This window comes from Gorilla gorilla, chromosome 1 (assembly GCF_029281585.2).
Source record: "Gorilla gorilla gorilla isolate KB3781 chromosome 1, NHGRI_mGorGor1-v2.1_pri, whole genome shotgun sequence".
NCBI classification, from domain to species: domain Eukaryota; kingdom Metazoa; phylum Chordata; class Mammalia; order Primates; family Hominidae; genus Gorilla; species Gorilla gorilla.
The window spans coordinates 181,301,559-181,321,840 of record NC_073224.2 but is presented as its reverse complement, the minus strand read 5'-3'; the positions used below and the strand labels follow the sequence as shown (position 1 = coordinate 181,321,840).

Below are 20,282 nucleotides of genomic sequence, written 5' to 3'. Positions count from 1 at the left end.
AAGTGAGATCATTAAGAATGAAGAGAAATTAATTATTAAACAAATATTCATTTAGTATCTACTTTATGCCAGGCCTCATGCTAGAAACAGGATAGAAAAAATGGGTACAATACAGTGTTTATTCTCAAAGAGCTCATAATCTAATGGGGAAGAGTACAATGTGGGGTAACTGTAGTGGCAGTGTCCAGGGGACCTGACCTATAGCAGTGGTAGTAATGACAGAATAAATATCCTAGAGTTATTTAGCCTACTGTTTCCTCTGATTATTTGCTTTCTAGCCATGCTCCCTTCCTTTTCCTAGTCTGCTATACTAATTCCCTATCCGCCCAGGAATGTTTGGACTACAAGTGGACATAAACCTCAGAGGAATCAAGTCAGATGATGGTCTATGCCAACCAAATTCTTTCCTGAGATAGAATGGGAACAAAGAGAGACACAAATTGAGTTAGTCATTGTTAACCCTAAACTGGGAGGTGACAGAGAGCTGGTGGTCATTTTTTTTTTCATTTGCATGCCATCACAGAGAAAGCCAGTCTGCATTTATAAAAAAATTTTCATGAGAACAGAGACTGTTTTGTTTACTGCAACATCTCCAGTGCCTAGCATACACACTGCCTGGCCATAACTTTTCTCCATATTTCAATCCTTTTGCCCAGTGGCCATGGTAACAAAAGTGGGGACTTGAATACAGCAGGAGATTAAGAAACGGAAGAGGGTGGCTGCACTAGGGTGGCACCCAAATAATGATTCCCTAGTTGAGGGCACAAACTCTTGCATTAAATAATTTTGCACAGTTGCAAATCTTTTGATTTGTATGAGTCAAAGAAATAAGAGTAGAAATAGGATAAAGTTATTTTTGTTGAAAACTTACGATAAGAGCCATCTGGGCTAATTTCCTCACTTATAACCAGGCAGGTAATCTGAGAATATGGTAAGGGATTATTTCGATTATAGGGACTAACAATCATCCCAATGAACTTTGCACCTCCTCTGGAGAAGTAACTCTACAATTACAAGAAAAATACAATTAGTTTCAACTATATAAATTCAAAAGCCAATATTTATCCATACTAACATTTTAAACATCTAATGGGGAAAAGCAGGAACAAAAAGGTGCATTAAAAAGTTCACATCTGGCCCAGCACAGTGGCCCACGCCTGTAATCCCAGCACTTTGGGAGATTGAGGCAGGCAGATTGCTTGAGGTCAGGTCAGCCTGATCAGGCTTGAGACCAGCCTGGCCAACATGGTGAAACCCCGTCTCTACCAAAAATACAAAAATTAGCCAGGTGCGGTGGCACGTGCCTGTAACCCCAGCTACTCAGGAGGCTGAGGCAGCAGAATCCCTTAAACCTGGGAGACAGAGGTTGCAGTGAGTCGAGATCCCACCACTGCACTCTAGCCTGGGTGACAGAGTAAGACTATGTCTCTAAAAAAAAAAACAAGTTCACATCCAAACTGCAACTAAATCAAATGCCTTAGATATTCATCTCACACGGTACATTTTTCAGGCAAAAATGTGTTCAACCAAATCCGAAATGACCCTTAAAAATAAAAAATGGCCTACACAATCTGTATTTGCCATGAATATATTTACTAATTATATTCACCACCCTACATCTGTAATTCTTATCAATACAGTAATAATTTACAAATACCCTACAGCAAACCCAGTCACATATCAAGTGTAAAATCCCAGAATAAAACTTTTTCTTCAGCTATAAAAAATACATTATGTTTCTTATTATTTCAGTTGTATCTAGTCCCTGTCCTAGTTGTTCCTATCAATTTTTAAAGGCTCTGGGAGTATTTACCAGTGATACATTCATGGCTTGTTTGTACTTAATAAAATAACTGACTTTCTAAATGTTTACATAAACAATTATCAATCTTGCAATCAGAAAAAAAATGCATGTTCTTTTAAAACCCCCAGTATATGTATTTTTTTTCTTTCTTTTTTTTTTGGCTGGGTGTGGTGGCTCATGCCTATAATCCCAGCACTTTTGGAGGCCGAGGCGGGCCAATCACCTGAGGTCAGGAGTTTGAGACCAGCCTGGCTAACATGGTGAAACCCTGTTTCTACTAAAACTACAAAAAATTAGCTAGGTGTGGTGGTGCACGCCTGTAATCCCAGCTACTTGGGAGGCTGAGGCAGGAGAATCACTTGAACCTAAGAGGCAGAGGTTGCAGTGAGCCAAGATCGTGCCATTGCACTCCAGCTTGGGCAACAAGAACGAAACTCTGTCTCAAAAAAAAAAAAAAAAAAACAAAAAATAAACAAACAAAACCCCCAGTATAAAGAATATTAGAAATGTAATATGAAAAATGTTTAAAGTTTATCTATTTAAAAGGGAGCATTGAGGGGGTGTGCAACCATTTACAGAATATAAATATACATGTAATACCTGGTATTTAGCTTGTGTGTCAATATCTCGTAAGGAAGGATTAGGATCAAAAGCAGGATGAGAATGATACCATCCAATAACACTGAAGCCTCTAACAGCCAAGGTTTCTGAGGCCTGTGTTTGTGACACAGGATCCATCTCACACTGTAGTCCTGTACTCAGACTGTTACATGGTTCTGCTGCACAGACCTATAAACGATTGATCCTCAAATGATTATACTAAAATCCTGTTAATTCTATTACTCTAATGTTATAATTCTTTCAAAGATACGGAAACTTTTCAAGGCCAAGACTTTTATTTGACAATACCACAGGTGCCTTTAACTTGCAAATGACTTATACTCCAAAAGTCTGATTATATGCTAGGAACTTAGCATGCATTTTTCTACTCAAACAAGGTCATAATAATGGTTAGTTTTCCAGGTCAGCCCACATAATACCTGTACAAAGGTATTCTTTCAATGACTCCCGTTACTTATGACAATAATTTCAATAGAATGATGCATACAAACTTTCAACTAAAGTGTTAGTACCTATTTCTGGCCTCTTAGAAGTTGTAGCTTTTTACTAATAAAGGTAATGAGGACCCAAGGCCTGGCAATGTTCTCTCGGTGGTAAAAAGAAACAGGTGCTAGGCATATAGAATGTTAAGTCACTTCTGGGAATATATAACTTGCTACATTTGCATATTCTCATATATATCATAGGTAAAGTCTGTATTTTAATTATATTAACTGAATTCTATAAAAATATTTGGTATGGTAGCAGGACTAAATAACTAAAACATTTTTTTTAAAAGAGAGAACTTACTTCAACTACTTTATCAACTTCTGAGTATCTTCCTCCTAACAGACCAATCACTTCTGCCATAGAAACATGAGCATGCTAAAAGAAATACAAGACAGACTTAGCCCAAACGCACAAACCCACCTGACAAAGTAACAAAACTCACTTATCATAAGAAAGTCATTTGTAAGTATAGTCATCATGCTTTTATAAAATAAAGTAGCATAGGATAAGAACTAGATGCTAGGATCAGTGCACAGAAACTAAGATTTCAGGTCTATCTTCACTGCTGGCTGAGAAGCTTTCAACCAAACACTTAAAAATTCTCAGACTCTACTTTTGCAATTACAAAATGAAGATACCATTTACTCTCCCTACTCAAGGGAGGTATTATGTAAGGATACAAAGTAAAAATCACTCTAAATCCTTCTACACAAAGACATCACAAACACAAAAACTGTTGGAGGTATCGGTAGTTTAGTAAAAACAAAAAAACCCTCCAAATTACAGGAGTTGTGCTTTGTTTCAGTGATCTAAAAAGTGGCAGACACATATATTAGAAACTTAAAATAGGGTTAATGATGGTAAACAGTCTGCAAAAACTCACATTAATTTATTTTCTCTAAAATAGGGAAACATGCAATTGTTTGGCTTTTCTCCAAAAGAAAAGACTTATTTTTAGATTCCTTGTAAAAGAGGACAGTTAAGATCCAAAATACACGTCTTCCATACTCTGTCTTACGCCTGCAATAAAAATACACAAGAGTAGAAATCAGAATAACTAAGTAAACACAATAGATTATCCTTACCAAATCCATTATTAAAAGTGCTTCTGAAGCCACTTTCACCTGAAATGGCTCCTGAAATATAAAAAACAAAACAAAACGGGGGAGCATAAAAATAGAGATTTTTGTTCTCCCCACCTGGAATGCCCACCCTGTTCTCCTTTATCCACCCCACCAAGTTCTCAGCACTAACCAAAGATCAGCATAAACTAGACTTTTAAAACATTATGATTTAAAATACCAGCAGGGAGAAATTCTCTCTCATTTTCAGTCTTTTTATACATATGCCTTGCACATATGGAAAAAAGAGTAAGCATTTCCTGTTTGACGGGGGAAGCGGGGATTGTCTACTATCATTCATTAATGCATAAATAGTACCTGCTTTTCTTCACTAAAAAAATTACAAGGTATCAGTTGGAAGGGATCAAACGAGCTGAAAAAGAAAAAAAATTTTCAATACAATCTCAACAAGATTAGGAAAATAACATTTATTTGTAAATCTGAAAGTGTATATCAATAATCTAAACCCAAATTCTGTCTAAATGAGAGTTTTGTAGGAAATTCCATAAACCCTTTCGAAAGAAGCACTGTTCTTTTAGATTTAACAAGAACAAAAAAAACCCAGGAACTTTGAGATAAAGTTACTCTGTTGTCTTAATTTCCTTTAACACTCAAAGAGGACACTATAAACTATCAGACATATGTCCCACACTAAAAGCAGATTTCAAAAAGTCCAATGAAAATATAATTAACTGTCATGAGACCCAAAAAAAGGTTCAAGAAAGATGGAAGTTTATCCAAAACACTTGTCAGTTCAATAATGTGCCCACTATAGAATAGGAACTTAAAACATTTTTTGAATGAATGAATGACAAACAGTTCTGGTAAAGATATTAATGTATTACTCCTATGATAAACTCTTAAAGTGAAAAAGTGGCCAGGTGCAGTGGCTCACATCTGTAATTCCAACACTTCAGGAGGCCAAGGTGGGCAGACCCCTTGAGCCTAGGAGTTTGAGACCAGCCTGGATAACATGGTGAAACCCCACCTCTACAAAAAAATTTCAAAACTAGCTGAGCGTGGTGGCGTGTGCCTGTAGTCCCAGCCACTCGGGAGGCTGAGGTGGGAGGATCACTTAAGCCCAGGAGGTGGAGGCTGCAGTGAGCCATGATTTTGCCACTCTACTACTCCACTCCAGCCTGGGTGACAGAGTGAGACCCTGTCTCCAAAAAAAAAAAAAAAAAAAACAAAAAAGTGAAAAAGTAAAAAGAGGTGAAAAAGAGAGAACCTAAGCAAGGTCAAAAGCACACATAAATCTCAGAAATGTCAGTAAAGAATTGAGGCTTGAGAACTATATTAAGAACAATAAAAAGGTTTTTTAGGCTATCTTCAGGGAAAGAAAAACACACAGGAATACATTCGCATTAACGCAACTGGAAGAGAGCAGGGCAATTCCATTCCCATTCAACCACAGATGGTTAGCTTCAAGAGAACATTTTGTTTTGCTTAATAATGTACCCCAAGTGATCAGAACCGTGCCTGACATATACAGTACACATTCAAAGATACTTATTGAATAAAGAAAGACCTTTAAATTAGAAAGTGTTTAATCAACACAAAAAGAAACTGAAGGCCAAGATAGATGAGAAAATAGCACAGAAAGAACATCCTGGAGTACTTAAGAACCACGGATATGGAACTGCTGTCAGTGTTTGTTGAGGAACTGCAGAGAATGGGAAAGTTACTGAAGGACTAGAAGTAGACAATTATTGAGCTTGTTTCACAATACAAAAAAGCAGACTGCAGAAAAGGAGGAACTAGATGTTGAACAGTAGTAAAATTCTAGAAAAAATTATGAAACAGCTGATTTGTGATCCTTAACCAAGTGAAGAGGTGACTAAGTAAAATAATGAGTTCATGAAAAGTCATGATAAGTAGACCTTATTGTAGACACTATTGATAGGAATAATCTGTTAGAAACTAAAGACTTAAATATATTTTATCTGAAATTAAACAAGACATCCGATATGATTATCCTTCTGTATAAGATGAAGATATATGGGTTAATTGTGGTAATCTATATAGCTGATTGAAGAATGAATGTCTTCGTTGTTTAAATATATACAATGAGGTTTACATTTCTCCAATTAAACATTGCAATCAGTGAGTAATGGCAGGAAAGGCAAGCTTATTGAAATGTTAATGATACAGTGCTACAAAGGCTAAAATGAGAAAAGTGGATCTGGATTCAAAAAGATCCTGAAGACCTTGAACAATGACTTGAAAATCACAATAAATGTAAGTCTCACATATAGTCAGAAAATCAATTATCTGGATACTGGATGAGGAGTCCTAGCTTATGGAGGACTATTTTTTACATAGTTTATCTAATTTAGTCTCACGACAACTGTGTAAGTTTCATTTTTACTTTAGAGAGGTAATATATAATGTAATGATTAGGGGTATGAACTCTTAAGCTTAACACTTGGGTTTAAAATCAACAGCTCCACTACTTGATAGCATGAGCAAGTTATTAAACCTCTATGCCTCTCAGTTTCCTCATCTATAAAATGGGAGTGAGAATATTAACTAATGCACAGGGTTGTCATGAAGACTATATGAGCTAATAAATATAAAGTCCTTAAAATACAGCTAACAGTGTTATTTAAATCATTGTTTAATAAATGAGAACCTAAGGATTACCCAAGGACATTTATCAGGCAAAAATATGATCTAGTGGCATTCCTGGATATCTTCTTTTAAAAGGTACACTGACAAAACTACAGTCTATTCAATGGGGCATCTGCAGGAAGAGGGAATAGAAAATCGAACATTTAACTTATTTGGTGACCCTTAATTTTAAAAAACTCAAATTTTAGATTACACATGCATTAGAAAACAACAACAAACCATGCAACAACTTGCTAACAATTAGTACCACCCAAAGAAAACCCAATCATTTCATGAAGGTTCCTGTCCATAGTGTCTAGAGTTGAATGACCAACCTGTCCTAAACAGGGCCCCTTTACAACATATGTTGGATCATATGTTCAATGAATCTGAACAAATTTAAAACGTTTGTTCAAGGTCTTCCAAATTCATAATCAGTGAAACAAAAAAATCTAAAAAATTGTAGCAGTATTTTTTAAACTTAATGTGAACAATATAATGCAGCCATTGAATATTTTTTCATACATTATCTAGCCATTTGTGATAAATGTTTAAAAACCACATTCATGTAACACTACACCTTTTTGTTGGTCTTGGCACTTTTAAAGATTTAACAGGTCTGCCTTTTTCCTCTTCTCTTCTTTTTGCCAACTCCTCAGCAGAGAGATGCTAAAACAAAATGCCAATTGATTAAGGAGTCCATCATCTACTAAGAGGCAGAATAAAAATAGTCCTTTAAAATCAAATTGAAGGGCATGTGAGGACAAGAGAGACTAAATTGATATAGATGGGCTTCCTTTTTGCTACCAACATGTAGAAAGGCTGGACAGTATTTTTTAAAAATTGTTTCAAAAGACACGGCCATCCCAAACTGAAAATTTACTCCTTCTCTTGATTTGCCCATTTCAATCAATGGTACCAGTCACCCAGGTTCAAAAACGTCAGAATCACCTGAGTCTTTTATTTCCCATTTCTACTTACCATATTCTACTGTGTTGAGTTTTCTTTCACAACTGAGAGACAGTGCAGAGTAATGATTAAGAACAGATTCTGGATCTAGAATGTCTGGCCCAGTTATTTACTAGCTTGGTGACCCCAGGCAAATTCTAAAGCTTTCATGCTTCAGTTACCTCATCTTTAAAAATGGGAACAATAAAAGTAATGATAAAAAGTAAACAATAATACCACTGTCATGGTATTATTGTGAAGATTGAGTTAATGTTTATAAAATACTGACATTGTCTGACACACAGTAAGCCCTTTATAAGTGTTTATAAAGTAAATCTCTATTCCATTTCTACGACCAACTTACACCCTAGTCCAAATGAACTATGCACCTTTTCCAGAATATATCTAGTATTTTCCCATGTCTCCAGCTTTGTTCCCTCAGCCTAAAGTGTATTCATCTCCATTTTGAGATTCTTCTGCAGATCCTTCAGATCAGATTATACCCCACACACTCTACGAAACCTGCCCTGATCACAGCCTTTGGGAGAAACTTACAATTCTTGGGACCAACCTTATTGAACTTACCATAGGTTTTGTCTTTCCTATTAGAAATACAAGCCCCTTATGGGAAGGATGAATTACTAATTACTGTGCCTAGAACAGTACTCAGGTAAGAAGTTGAGGGCAGGGAATGCGGAGGAGGAAAGAGAACTCAAGTTTGAGTACTTTGTGCACGCAAGGCTTACTGAATACCTAGTACTAGCATCTTTATATAGTCTATCTCAGTTCTTTCTTACAATACTTTGAGGGAGGTATTATTATTATTCACAATTCGTAAGTTAAAAAAGCATGAGATTCTGTGAGATTAAGTAGTTGCTTAAAGTAACAAAGCCAGTACTACACATTCACACATTCTATCCATTCTACTGCACTAGCTGTTAAAAAAATATATATATTTAGAACACATGTGTGTCTAATGTCTAATGCTTAGAACAATATTTTAATTGGTATATCAGAACCTCTTCCAATAAATGTTTAATGAAACGAATTGGGCATACCAACTTCTTGACACCCTTATCTTGAGTTAGAGACAAGAATACAGAGACAGAGAATCCAAGTTCTGAAATGAGTTAAACTCCTAGTTAACTGCACCACCAATGCCTTCTACTTTGGTGTTTACTGGTGACTTCCAGAAAAATTAACATGGGAATGAACACATACATGTTAATGTATAAAACAAGTACAATACATATGACATTAAGATGTACAAATATATATTTAAAAACCAGTTTTCATGGATGAGCCATTTGAAAGGTCAAAGTTACCTCAAACGTTTGTCCTTCTAAGTCCTTTGCATCACACCAGTTTCCCCATGGGTCTCGGACCCTACGTCTCCTTGTACGCTGCGATGAGATTAAAGTAAAGCAAAAGGTAGCAAGATTAATATGGAGAAATCATAGCACATTAATACACAAAATGAAAACAATAATTATCTAAAAGTCAATTAATCTATCAATTTAAATAGTATAACCTCTGGCAATGACTGACTAAACTTTATTAATTTATGTTCAATAGTTAGCACTCTAGTTACAAATATAATAAATCAGTGATGGCGAGGTAATGGCAGGAGCACCAGTAGCAGGTGGGCAGGGTGTGGGCTGGGTGTTGGCACCAGAGGGCTATTTAAAAAATAAGATCAGTAATGATTTTCTGTATTTTGCTAGCATTTCTTCTTAGCTTTTGTATTTCCTTTCATCATGTAGGAGCTAAAACACTATGACAAAATTTTGGGTTTTTTTTGAGACGGAGTCTCACTGTGTTGCCCAGGCTGGAGTGCAGTGGCGCGATCTTGGCTTACTGCAACCTCCCACCTCCCGGTTCGAGTGATTCTCCTGCCTCAGACTCCCGAGTAGGAACAAAAATATTTTTAAGATTAAAAAGAACCACCAAGAAAATGGCTTCCTTTTCAACCACTTGTGGTAGAAAATCTGCAAGAACACACAGCAAGAGGTGTAATATTGAAAACTAGAAGCAAAATAATTATTATTTCCAGCTTTAGAAAGGAGGTGGCCTAGTTGATCAAATAATGAAAAATTACAAAGTTGGTTGACTACATTATTAAAATCCAGTTTTGCAAACCTCAATAGTGAGGCCTTTAAAATGGACCAGTTGCCAAAGGATAGTGTATGACTAGCACCATATCCAGCAACTCTAATTGATAACATCTTTAAGATAGTAAATCTAGATAGAAATGGTTTATAGCCTAAATACTCTGAGAAAAACAGCTATTTTAGCACCTATACTTTCTTTTTCATATCTTATTTATTACTAATTTAATCCATTAGTAAAACTAACAGGATCATATATGACTCTGCCTTATAAAGAGTGTTGGATCGGCTGCAAACGGTGGCTCACGCCTGTAATCCCAGCACTTCGGGAGGCCAAGGCGGGCGGATCATGAGGTCAGGAGATCGAGACCATCCTGGCTAACAAGGTGAAACCCTGTCTCTACTAAAAATACAAAAAAAATTAGCTTGGTGTGATGGCGGGCGCCTGTAGTCCCAGCTACTCGGGAGGCTGAGGCATGAGAATGGTGTGAACCCGGGAGACGGAGCTTGCAGTGAGCCGAGATGGCAACACCACACTCTAGCCTGGGTGACACAGCAAGACTCTGTCTCAAAAAAAAAAAAAAGAAAAAAAAAGTGTTGGATCACATTTTTATTTGTTTTTTTTTTCCCCTCAAGATGTTTCTTTTTCTCCTAGTAGGGCACTTTATTTTTAAAGTATGATTTACGAATTTTAAAATATTATAAAACTGACTCCAAGAATTAAAAAAAAGTCTAGTTATTCCAAAAAGGTGATTCTTAAGGTTAAGAATTTTAAAAGAAAAATAAATGAGAGAAAAAAAAACTGAACTACATATTTTTAAAAGACACATTAGATTTATAAATTAAAATGAAGCATCCCAAGACCACTTTAGGAAAACATTATGCTTCTGCATTAAGTTTGCTAGTACATTTTAAGGGTTTTTAGGTTTGTTTCTGCCTCAGAAAGCAACATGAAATTGAATGAAACCCAGAAAAGCGATTGCTAAGGTGAAACACAAGAGGAAACATGTTTTTCTACTAAATGGTCATTTATTAAACAGCTCAAGATAAGTACGTAAACCGCACTAAACAGAGTAAGCAGCAATGTGGAGAGATCACTGAGAGAGATGACTGCTTACCATAGACTGCAGACGCTGGGCAAGTTGGTATGCTTCTACTGCATCTTTTCTGTCTCTGATTCGTACTTTGTCAACTGTTTGTGGCCTATTATACACAGCCTGTTCTATTGGAATTCAGGAAAGATAAAACCATCTATTATTTTGTGAAACTCATTTGTTAAACAGTAAGACACATGTACACTGACTATAGTGGAGCTTCTATGACTCTTATTTCACGATCATACATTTGATGTGCTACTGAGCACCCCTCAAATTAAAAGTAATGCTGTTATTATAAGAAAATCTTAATAAATGGAATATTTAGAAAATGGGTAGTTTGCTAACTTTGGCAGTCTAATACAGAAAACATGATTTAATTTTTCTTTTGGTGGCTGAGGAAGCGAAAATCCTTTAGTTTTCCTGAAAAGCTAGTCTCAATATTCAAGGCTTTGGGAAAACAAAGACACTGAAATGAAGGACAGATTCCCGGGCAAACTAAATTCTATCTAGCTCAATATAAAAGAAAATCATATCTGACAGAAAATCTTCTTGTTAGTTGTCTCCCTTTCATAGACAAACACAGAATATACTCTTCTTAAACCATGGGTTACAAGGTTTTATGTACCTTATCACTTTGTAGCTATGAATGGTTGTGTCATTTTAATTCAATAAAAGAGTAGAGGTCAGGCGCGGTGGCTCACGCCTGTGATCCCAGAACTTTAGGAGGCTGAGGCAGGCAAATCACGAGGTCAGGAGTTCGAGACCAGCCTGCCCAATATGGTGAAACCCCATCTCTACTAATCATACAAAAATTAGCCAGGTGTGGTGGCATGCGCCTGTAGTCCCAGCTACTCTGGAGACCGAAGCAAAAGAATCGCTTGAACCCGGGAGGCGGAAGTTGCAGTGAGCAGAGATCACACCACTGCACTTCAGCCTGGGCAACAGAGCGAGAAAAAAAAAAAAAAAAAGAGTAGAATATATTTTAAAATATGTATATTCATTAACTTTAAATTTGAAAAAAACTAAGGTACAATTGTCTTCCACAAAAAATATTTTGACGCTTTTATCACATTTAAGTGTAGAGGCTCACAAATTATTTCCTTTATTTAAACATTGCTAGGCAGTATTTCTAGCATGAATACAGTATTTGCAAATTAAATGGGCTATTATTAGACTTTTCATAAAATAATTTTATCTGCTAAAGAACTGTATTCTTAAATTATTTCTATTACTTAGATTGAATATTTTACCTTTAAAGTTACACTCTCAATTTTCAGTGTAGGTCAAATGAAAACACAGTTTAACCAACAGTAAAATTTTAATAAAACATTTATTAAATAATGTTACAGCACCTCTGAATTCTATATACCTATAACTACTTGAATTCTAACCATCATAAAAATGAATAAGTGCTGTAAGGATAAAAAATGTCGAGTAAAAGATGTTGTTGGGTTTTTATTTTTACCACATCCAAAATTGATTGCTCCTATCAATTCGAGGTATGTATGAATCCGTCCAATACAATTAACATCTCCACAGTTCTTCAGGCCAGGACGTACTGAGGTCTTATTTAAGTATTTCGGTTTGCATATCTCCCTAATTAAGAGATAGAAGTACAATTATTTTGGATAAATAAAAACGTGAAAAAAGATTTCTGGGGAAAACTTTCAATATTTGAAATATCTTTAAATTTTAATCCCTTTCAATGTATAAATGTGTAATAAATACAATACTAATACATAATACCCATGTACTTTTTTTCTGAAATAAAATATCCTTAAATGATACAATAACTTATTAGCATAATTTTTTACAAGCAATATTTCTTCCCCAATGTTAAATTCATAGATTCCAGTTATCCCAGGACCTTGAAGTTAGAAATTTATGTACAGACATAAATTGAATCTTTAAATACAAAGAGCAGTTTGATAATATATAGAAAAGATTTAGTATTAGACATTTCCAATTTGTAATATATTACTTAGATTCATCTACTCTTATTTTGCTTAACAGTGTCTTTCAATTATTAGCTATCTTACAAATGCTTAAACATTTTATATTTGTTTTTAATTACGATGACAACAAATATTAAGTGCTTGCTATCAGTGGAAAACAGAAACAGACGTTATAAGGGATTCCAAAGGGGAATCAAGAAACTCCCAAAGATTATGAAAGAAATAAGAGGTTTATATAATAAAACACGTATTTATTGAATATACTTAATGTACCTTGCTAGATGGTACAACATAAAATTCGAGTAATAAAGAACTTAGTAGAAACTAATTACGGAATGCTTAAGCCAGATTATTGTGCTGAGTTACACATCCTTAATCTTTACAACTATACAAGGTAGATTTTATTAATATTATTCTCATTTTGGAAATGAGGAAGCAAGGGGGTCAGAGTAAAGCACTTACTTAAGGAAGGGACATAATCAGGATTCAAGTATAGATATTATAAATTTAGGTATTCAGATATCTCATATAACATGGGTATTTCTCATTTGATCATTATTTTATTCCATGAATATATTGTTCTAAGCACTAGAGATACACAGATAATGTAAAATTTCTAACCTTACAGATCTTACATTCTAATGGGAGGGACTGTCAATAATCAATGAACAATATATATTATACTTTCAGGTAGCAATAGTGCTAAGTAAGAAGGTCAAGGGGATAGAGTGGGACAAACAGGCATAGACTACTTTAGATAGATAGGGTGCTTAGGCTAGGCCTCACTAAGCAGAATAGAGGGTAAAAATAATTTGTGATGTGGGAGGGTACCACAACTTCCATAGAAACGTTGAGATTTCAGTGTGTCTTGCAAGAAAATGCAACAAAATTGTACAAATGAAAGCAATAAAGCAGGCAAGAGTATGGCTACCAAGAAACCAAAGGAGTCTGAAAAAACTAGACTGAGCTAACTGAAGACTACTCAAAGTAAAAGGCTTTAAACAGAACTCAGTAATCTAGCACAGTGCTGAACAAATGGTAAGGACTCTAAAAATATGTTCATGGAATAATGATTCATGTTCAATCTTTTCCCCCTAACAAATAAGAGTACCTTCTATATTCTGAGCATTGTTTAAGAACTAGATTCAACAACAAACGAAACAGATAAAAATCTGCCCTCATGTTGCCTGCATTATCATGGGGGTTGAGGGGAGAAGAGACAGTACACAAATAAAAATGTAATTATTTGAGGTAGTAATAAATTCTATAAAGAAAATAAAATACAGGGCAAGAGAATGAAAGGGAGGAGATATGTGAGATATTTTAGACAAGCCTCTAATTTCCCTTGACCAGATTTCAATGAGACAAGAAAGCAACACTTGCCAAAATACGGGGGAAGAACATCCAAAGCAGAGTGAAAAGTCAGGGTCAAGGCCATGAGTTGGAAGTGTGAAAATAATGAGTCAAGACTGCAGACTCCAATATCTCCTTTACCTAGTGTGACCTGGAAAAGTTTTTTATCCTCTGTGAACCTCATTTTTCATATCTATAAAGTGAGAACGAGGTTGTCAAAAGGATTGGAGATGATTTAAATACAGTACGTGGTATTCGGGAGGCATTCAGTAATGGTACTGGTTACTGTTTTAATAAAAATATTCCCCTAACCAGGGAATCAACTGCATCTGCTTTTATGAAAAGGATTTTTATCTATAAACAAATCTGGCAGGCTTCTTTTTATTTCAAAACTTTAACTCTTCTATTTTTTTTTAACACCACCTCCAGTGCCTAACCACTCACTCTCTTCTATTTCTGAACAAATGTGAGTTCCTGTTCAAAACAATTTTTGCTTTCACAATGTTCTGCTAAATCACCATAACGAAATAGCAATACCTAACCAGTTTCACGAACCAAGGCAAATGACTTAGGAAACTATTGCCATGTAATTTATAGTACCTATATAAATTAGTCTGCCTCATCTGGAATTCAAAATTCAAGTAACAAATATAGAATTTGATTAAAGTAACAAGAATATAGTGATCATTCATATGGACATTTTTAAGAGACAGGATGTTGCTCTGTTGCCCAGGCTAGTGTACAGTGGCATGATCCCACCTCACTGCAGCCTCGAACTCCTGAGCTCAAGTGATTCTCCTCCTTCAGTCTCCTGAGTAGCTACAACTACAGGCACACAACACCGTGCCTAAGTTTTAAAAAATTTTTTTGTAGAGACAGAGTCTTGCCATGTTGCCCAAACTAGTCTCGAACTCCTGGCCTCAAGTAATCCTCTTGTCTTAGCCTCCGAAAGCACGAGGATGAAAGTTGTGAGCCAGCTGGGCGTGGTGGCTCACACCTGTAATCCCAGCACTTTGGGTGGCCGAGGTGAGTGGATTACCTGAGGTCAGGAGTTCTAGACCAGCCTGGCCAATGTGGTGAAACCCAGTCTCTACTAAAAATACAAAAATTAGCCGGGCGTGGTGGCACGCACCTGTAGTCCCAGCTGCATGGGAGCTGAGGCAGAAGAATCACTTGAACCTGGGAGACAGAGGTTGCAGTGAGCTGAGATCATGCCAAGGCACTCCAGCCTGGGAGAAAGAGTGAGACTCTGTCTCAAAAAAAAAAAAAAAAAAAAAAAAGATTGTGAGCCACTACTCCTGACCAATATGGACATTTTTGAGTTAGTTATGATTTCAAGGTCCTTAAATTTTGGCCATTCACCCTCTTATTTCCAAAAACAAAAGTAGATACCAATAGAAATCTAATTTAACTAGTCTTTGTCATTAGTGTGAATTAGGCCATGTAGAATAAAAGAGTGATTTACAGACACATGAAGACTGAAGTCCTTCATGTGTCAGTGACTGGTTGTATAATCAAAGGCAGGTCCCTAAACCTCTCCTGATCTCAGAATCATTCTCTATCAGATAAACATAATACCATCTGCATTATTTTACAGGATTGTTTTAAAAAATCAAGTAAGATGATATAGGAAAGCTCTTAACTATAAAGCACTATGTAAAGTCAGGATTTGTTCCTTACAAGTATTCTCTACTATGATGCCACCCTGACCCACATGTTGTACTTTCAGCACCTCCACCATCTGTAAGATAACTAAGAGTCAAGAAAAAGAACAAACCTCCTCCTTTGAGAATACAGCCATCTTTAAAAACCAAAGACTTATATTGTGTGGGTAAAATGAAGGTTACCGATTTATTATAGCAAGTTGTTTTCCTTTGGTAACCCTTCTAGGTTACAGCAGAAAGTTAACTGCAATAGGACAGGAAGGCTTTCGATACAAAAGAGAACAAAGGACAAAGCAGAACCCCTGCTCAAGGAACTAGGAAGCTCTCTGTAAAGATGGCCCTATACAATTTGATAGCTTCTGAAACAGAATTAGCAATTATGATTTTTAAAAATAATTTTTTTTTTTTTTTTTTGAGATGAAGTCTCGCTCTGTGGCCCAGGCTGGAGTGCAGTGGCACAATCTCGGCTCACTGCAACCTCTGCCTCCCAGGTTCAAGAGATTCTCCTGCCTCAGCATCCTGAGTAGCTGGGATTACAGACACCTGCCACAGTGCTCGGCTAATATATATATATATAGTTATTTTTAGAAGGGACAGGGTTTCACCACGTGGGCCAGGCTGGTCTCAAACTCCTGACCTCAAATGATCTGCCTGCCTCGGCCTCCCAAAGTGCTGGGATTACAGGCATGAGCCACCGTGCCCAGCCAGCAATTATAAATGTTTAATGATGGTTTAATTAAGCTGTTTTAAAAAATTCAAATTAGGCTAGTAAGGTGGGAAATTTTGGGGTTTGTTCCCTAACCTTCATTAAATAATTCAAATAAATGGTACTGACAATCTAGAGAATAAGCTTCATCTATCAGAAAACTGTATCCTGATAAAGCTGGATGAAGAAATTAATAGCACATTATTGTCACAAGTTCAAAGTTAAAAGCATTTAAGATCACTATTTAGAAGTGTTTCTGCAATCTGGCCACATTTAATACTATTGCTGTCATCAAATTTTTCTTTCTTTGTACTCAAAGTACATGATAAACCGGAAAGAATTATTTCCCTTTTCCCGTGCAGTGGTGTTCTCTCTATATCTTCCTAACGCTGTCCTAGGAGACTGCTTCATAAAGCAATCGTCTATCCCTTTTATTCCAGGCCCACAATCTAATGAATAGGCAAAAAGATGGGTTATGAGACTTATAGGTGATAATGTTTACCAAAGCTTTTTTTCATTACAAGAAATCTTAAATCTTCCCTATGTAGTGATCTCTAGATTTACTAGCAAAATTCTAAATTCTGTATAGGCCTAATTAAAATACTTCAGAATATCACGTTTTAAAACAACATCTATAATGTAATTCTTTCTTACCATTGATCCAAAATATAATTTCTAATTTTCAAATAGCGTTCTGGTGTTTTAGCTTGGCGCCCCTCAAAAAACTCAGGAATTGCTTGTTTTTCTTCTTCTTGAATGATATTTCTATCTATTTCTATTTCCTGTTCTGGTGGCTTAAGCTCTTCTTCCTCATGGCTTTCCTCTACCATTTGGCAAGAATGAAAAAGCATTTCATTATCATTCAAATTTTTCTGAATTTCACAAGGCTCTGGAGAAGGCAACTGCCTGGCATCAACTATTATTCCCCTTCCATCATGCTTGTTGCAGTTTTTAATCAATTCATTAAATTTCTGGTCATTTAATTCAATTGATTTTTTGTCACCATTGCTCTGTTTCTCAGTCCACCGTGTAATTTCTGAGCTTGAAAGTGTTTCATCTTGCTTTTCATTTTGAAGACAGTCCCTGGAAGACTTAGAAAAGAGAGCTTCCTGGCTGTCAGAAGCAATCAATTCTCCTTGATTGGTTTCATGCATTTTACTATTAGGAAAGTCTAACAAGAGATCACTGCTAGAATTCTTCTGGGGTGTTTGAGAAGACAACTCGTCCACCTCATCTGTGATGTCTACTTCTTCATCATCAGATAACTTTTCAATTTTTACAGCATTCAAGTTGGGATCAGCACGTCCCCTTAAACATGATGGTGTCCATGCCTTTGTCCCTTTATCTTCATTTTTAACTTGAAGATTATGGCCGGTCTTCTGATTTGGTGTTTCTTTATCCAGACCGCATTTGACCTTATTAAAAATAAAAATAAAATCCCCATAATGTTAAGATTTAAAAATTTAATCACTGGTACACACAAAAAAGGATAAATATACAGTTATTAAACTGAGTACATGTAAATGGTACATTATACCTCTAATGCGCTTTTCTTTTTTTTTCCTTTTCTTTTTTTTTTTTTTTGAGACGGAGTCTTGCTCTGTCACCCAGGCTGGAGTGCAGTGGCGCAATCCCAGGCCACTGCAAGCTCCGGCTCCCGGGTTCACGCCATTCTCCTGCCTCAGCCTCCTGAATAGCTGGGACTACAGGCGCCTGCCACCACGCCCGGCTAATTTTTTGTATTTTTAGTAGAGATGGGGTTTCACCATGTTAGCTAGGATGGTCTCGATCTCCTGACCTTGTGATCCACCTGCCTCGGCCTCCCAAAGTGCTGGGATTACAGGCAATGTGTTTTTCTTTAAAGGGTTTATAATAACTGCATTTTAGACAAGGTTGAGCACGTTCATGGTGGTAGGACCATAGACTACAACTGCATTTCAAATGTAAAGGATCACCATTTAAAATTTCTATAAATATATAACTAATTCATGGGTCTGGTGATTTCTATTAATCAAATAATCATGACCTATATTTACTACTTATTTTTCAATATTAAGTTGAAAACAGCAGCCTGGCTCAGATCAACTGTATGGAATAAACCAACAACTATCATACTAAGGTATCGTACAATATATTGAAATATTTTTAAAGGCTTCTCAGACTATCTGATACCATAGCTGATTATTTCTTATAATGCTAAAATAATCCTTAATCTATCTGACATCTTCACTGAGTACATTAAAACTACCTTTCATTTAAATAAGGGACAACAGAAACAAACTGTCTTTTGCAGGCTTATTTAATGAGCTTATATTATAGAGATTATATTTTAATGTGATACTTGAAAAAAAAAAGAGAGATTGTATTTTAAGCCATAAAAGTATCTCCCATACCTGCTACTACAGACATAAATATCTGGTAATGTAACAACAAAAAAAAGGATAATGAAAGTGAATGAGCAAATATAACATGAAATAAAATCCTTACCTACGAAGTTTTTAAAAAGTCTTATAAATGACTAACATACATAAGGGATATGACAGCTCTCAGAAACAGGTTATTTATAGATCCTGTATCACACAGAATTCCAGGATTAAATATTTGAGGTTAACTGGCTTACTATGTAGAGAATAAAAGGGTTGCAGGAGGGAAAGAGATTTGGACATATTGCCTGAAACAGCTTTTAACATCCCTGCTATTTATTTTAAGTATCCTGTCTATAATTTTAAAAATTCAGATGAAATTTTGCATTGATTTCATAATATACTAGTCTCTGTTACAATATGAAAAATGTATCCTTCTACCCCAGGTCTTTGAGTAAAACTGGCACTCCAAGATACATAGCATATATCTTGGAAGCCTAAGAGTAAGAATGACCAAGTTAAGCTTTATTCTGTTCTGAGGTATTAACTAAACCCTGGTGAGCTGCCTTGAAAATGCTTCTGTTTGGTTGAAAGATGGAGCATACAATCGATGTACGATGAATCCATTCCATTAGTTACCACCTATGTCTAGACAACACCGAAACAAATCTTACTGGGTAGAACTCATTATCTACATGAAGAGATAATATCAAATTTCACTCAAGACACTTACCAATTTTATATAATTATGTTCCTAGGCTTCAAAGAGGATATATTAAAAAATTCTAGGCCAGGCACGGTGGCTCACGCCTGTAATCCCAGCACTTTGGGAGGCCAAGGCGGGTGGATCACGAGGTCAGGAGATCCAGACCATCCTGGATGACACGGTGAAACCCCGTCTCTACTAAAAATACAAAAAATTGGCCAGGTGTGGTGGCGGGCACCTGTAGTCCCAGCTACTCAGGAGGCTGAGGCAGGAGAATGGCATGAACCTGGGAGGCCGAGCTTGCAGTGAGCCGAGATCGCACCACTGCACTCCAGCCTGGGTGACAGAGCAAGACTCTGTCTCAAAAAAAAAAAAAAAGAAAAAAAAAATTCTAAATATCAAAACGACATGGTTGCATATAGCACAAATTACTTGAAAGATTAAGAAACCAGATCACAATTAAACCTTTCTTAACACTGCAGTTTATTAAAGTTTCAGACAATCTTTCATAACAATTGTAAAAATTTCATAGCTATTTAACAGATTTCAGAGTCAGGATAGCATTTACCTCCTGCAAGCTCTAATAATTCTTAAAAGTTTCTACAACACAAATATTTTAAAAGGAAAAGTTATTTTCTAGAGGAAACAATAAGATAAGATCTCTAAGGTTTTCTCTTTGAAATACAATTTGCTTTATAGTATATTTTTGAGCAATTACTATTTTGTCCATTTAACTT

General features: G+C 36.0%; 1 protein-coding gene across 4 annotated transcripts in view; it reads right to left on the bottom strand.

The window, feature by feature from the left end:
* MYSM1 (Myb like, SWIRM and MPN domains 1) overlaps nucleotides 1–20,282 on the bottom strand; it is a 45,231-nt gene that overhangs the window by 9,925 nt on the left and 15,024 nt on the right. For all 4 annotated transcript variants that reach the window (XR_008668199.2, XM_004025879.5, XM_063698254.1 and 1 more), the window contains 10 exons: nucleotides 17,131–17,891; nucleotides 12,264–12,394; nucleotides 10,820–10,923; nucleotides 8,919–8,996; nucleotides 7,226–7,314; nucleotides 4,354–4,408; nucleotides 4,000–4,050; nucleotides 3,215–3,289; nucleotides 2,405–2,593; nucleotides 872–1,004 (listed from right to left, as the gene is read on the bottom strand). Coding sequence is in view for 3 of the 4 variants with exons in the window: in XM_004025879.5 (XP_004025928.2) it covers nucleotides 872–1,004; nucleotides 2,405–2,593; nucleotides 3,215–3,289; nucleotides 4,000–4,050; nucleotides 4,354–4,408; nucleotides 7,226–7,314; nucleotides 8,919–8,996; nucleotides 10,820–10,923; nucleotides 12,264–12,394; nucleotides 17,131–17,891 (1,666 nt within the window). In the remaining variant the exon portion in view is untranslated. The remainder of the gene's footprint in view (nucleotides 1–871; nucleotides 1,005–2,404; nucleotides 2,594–3,214; nucleotides 3,290–3,999; nucleotides 4,051–4,353; nucleotides 4,409–7,225; nucleotides 7,315–8,918; nucleotides 8,997–10,819; nucleotides 10,924–12,263; nucleotides 12,395–17,130; nucleotides 17,892–20,282) is intronic.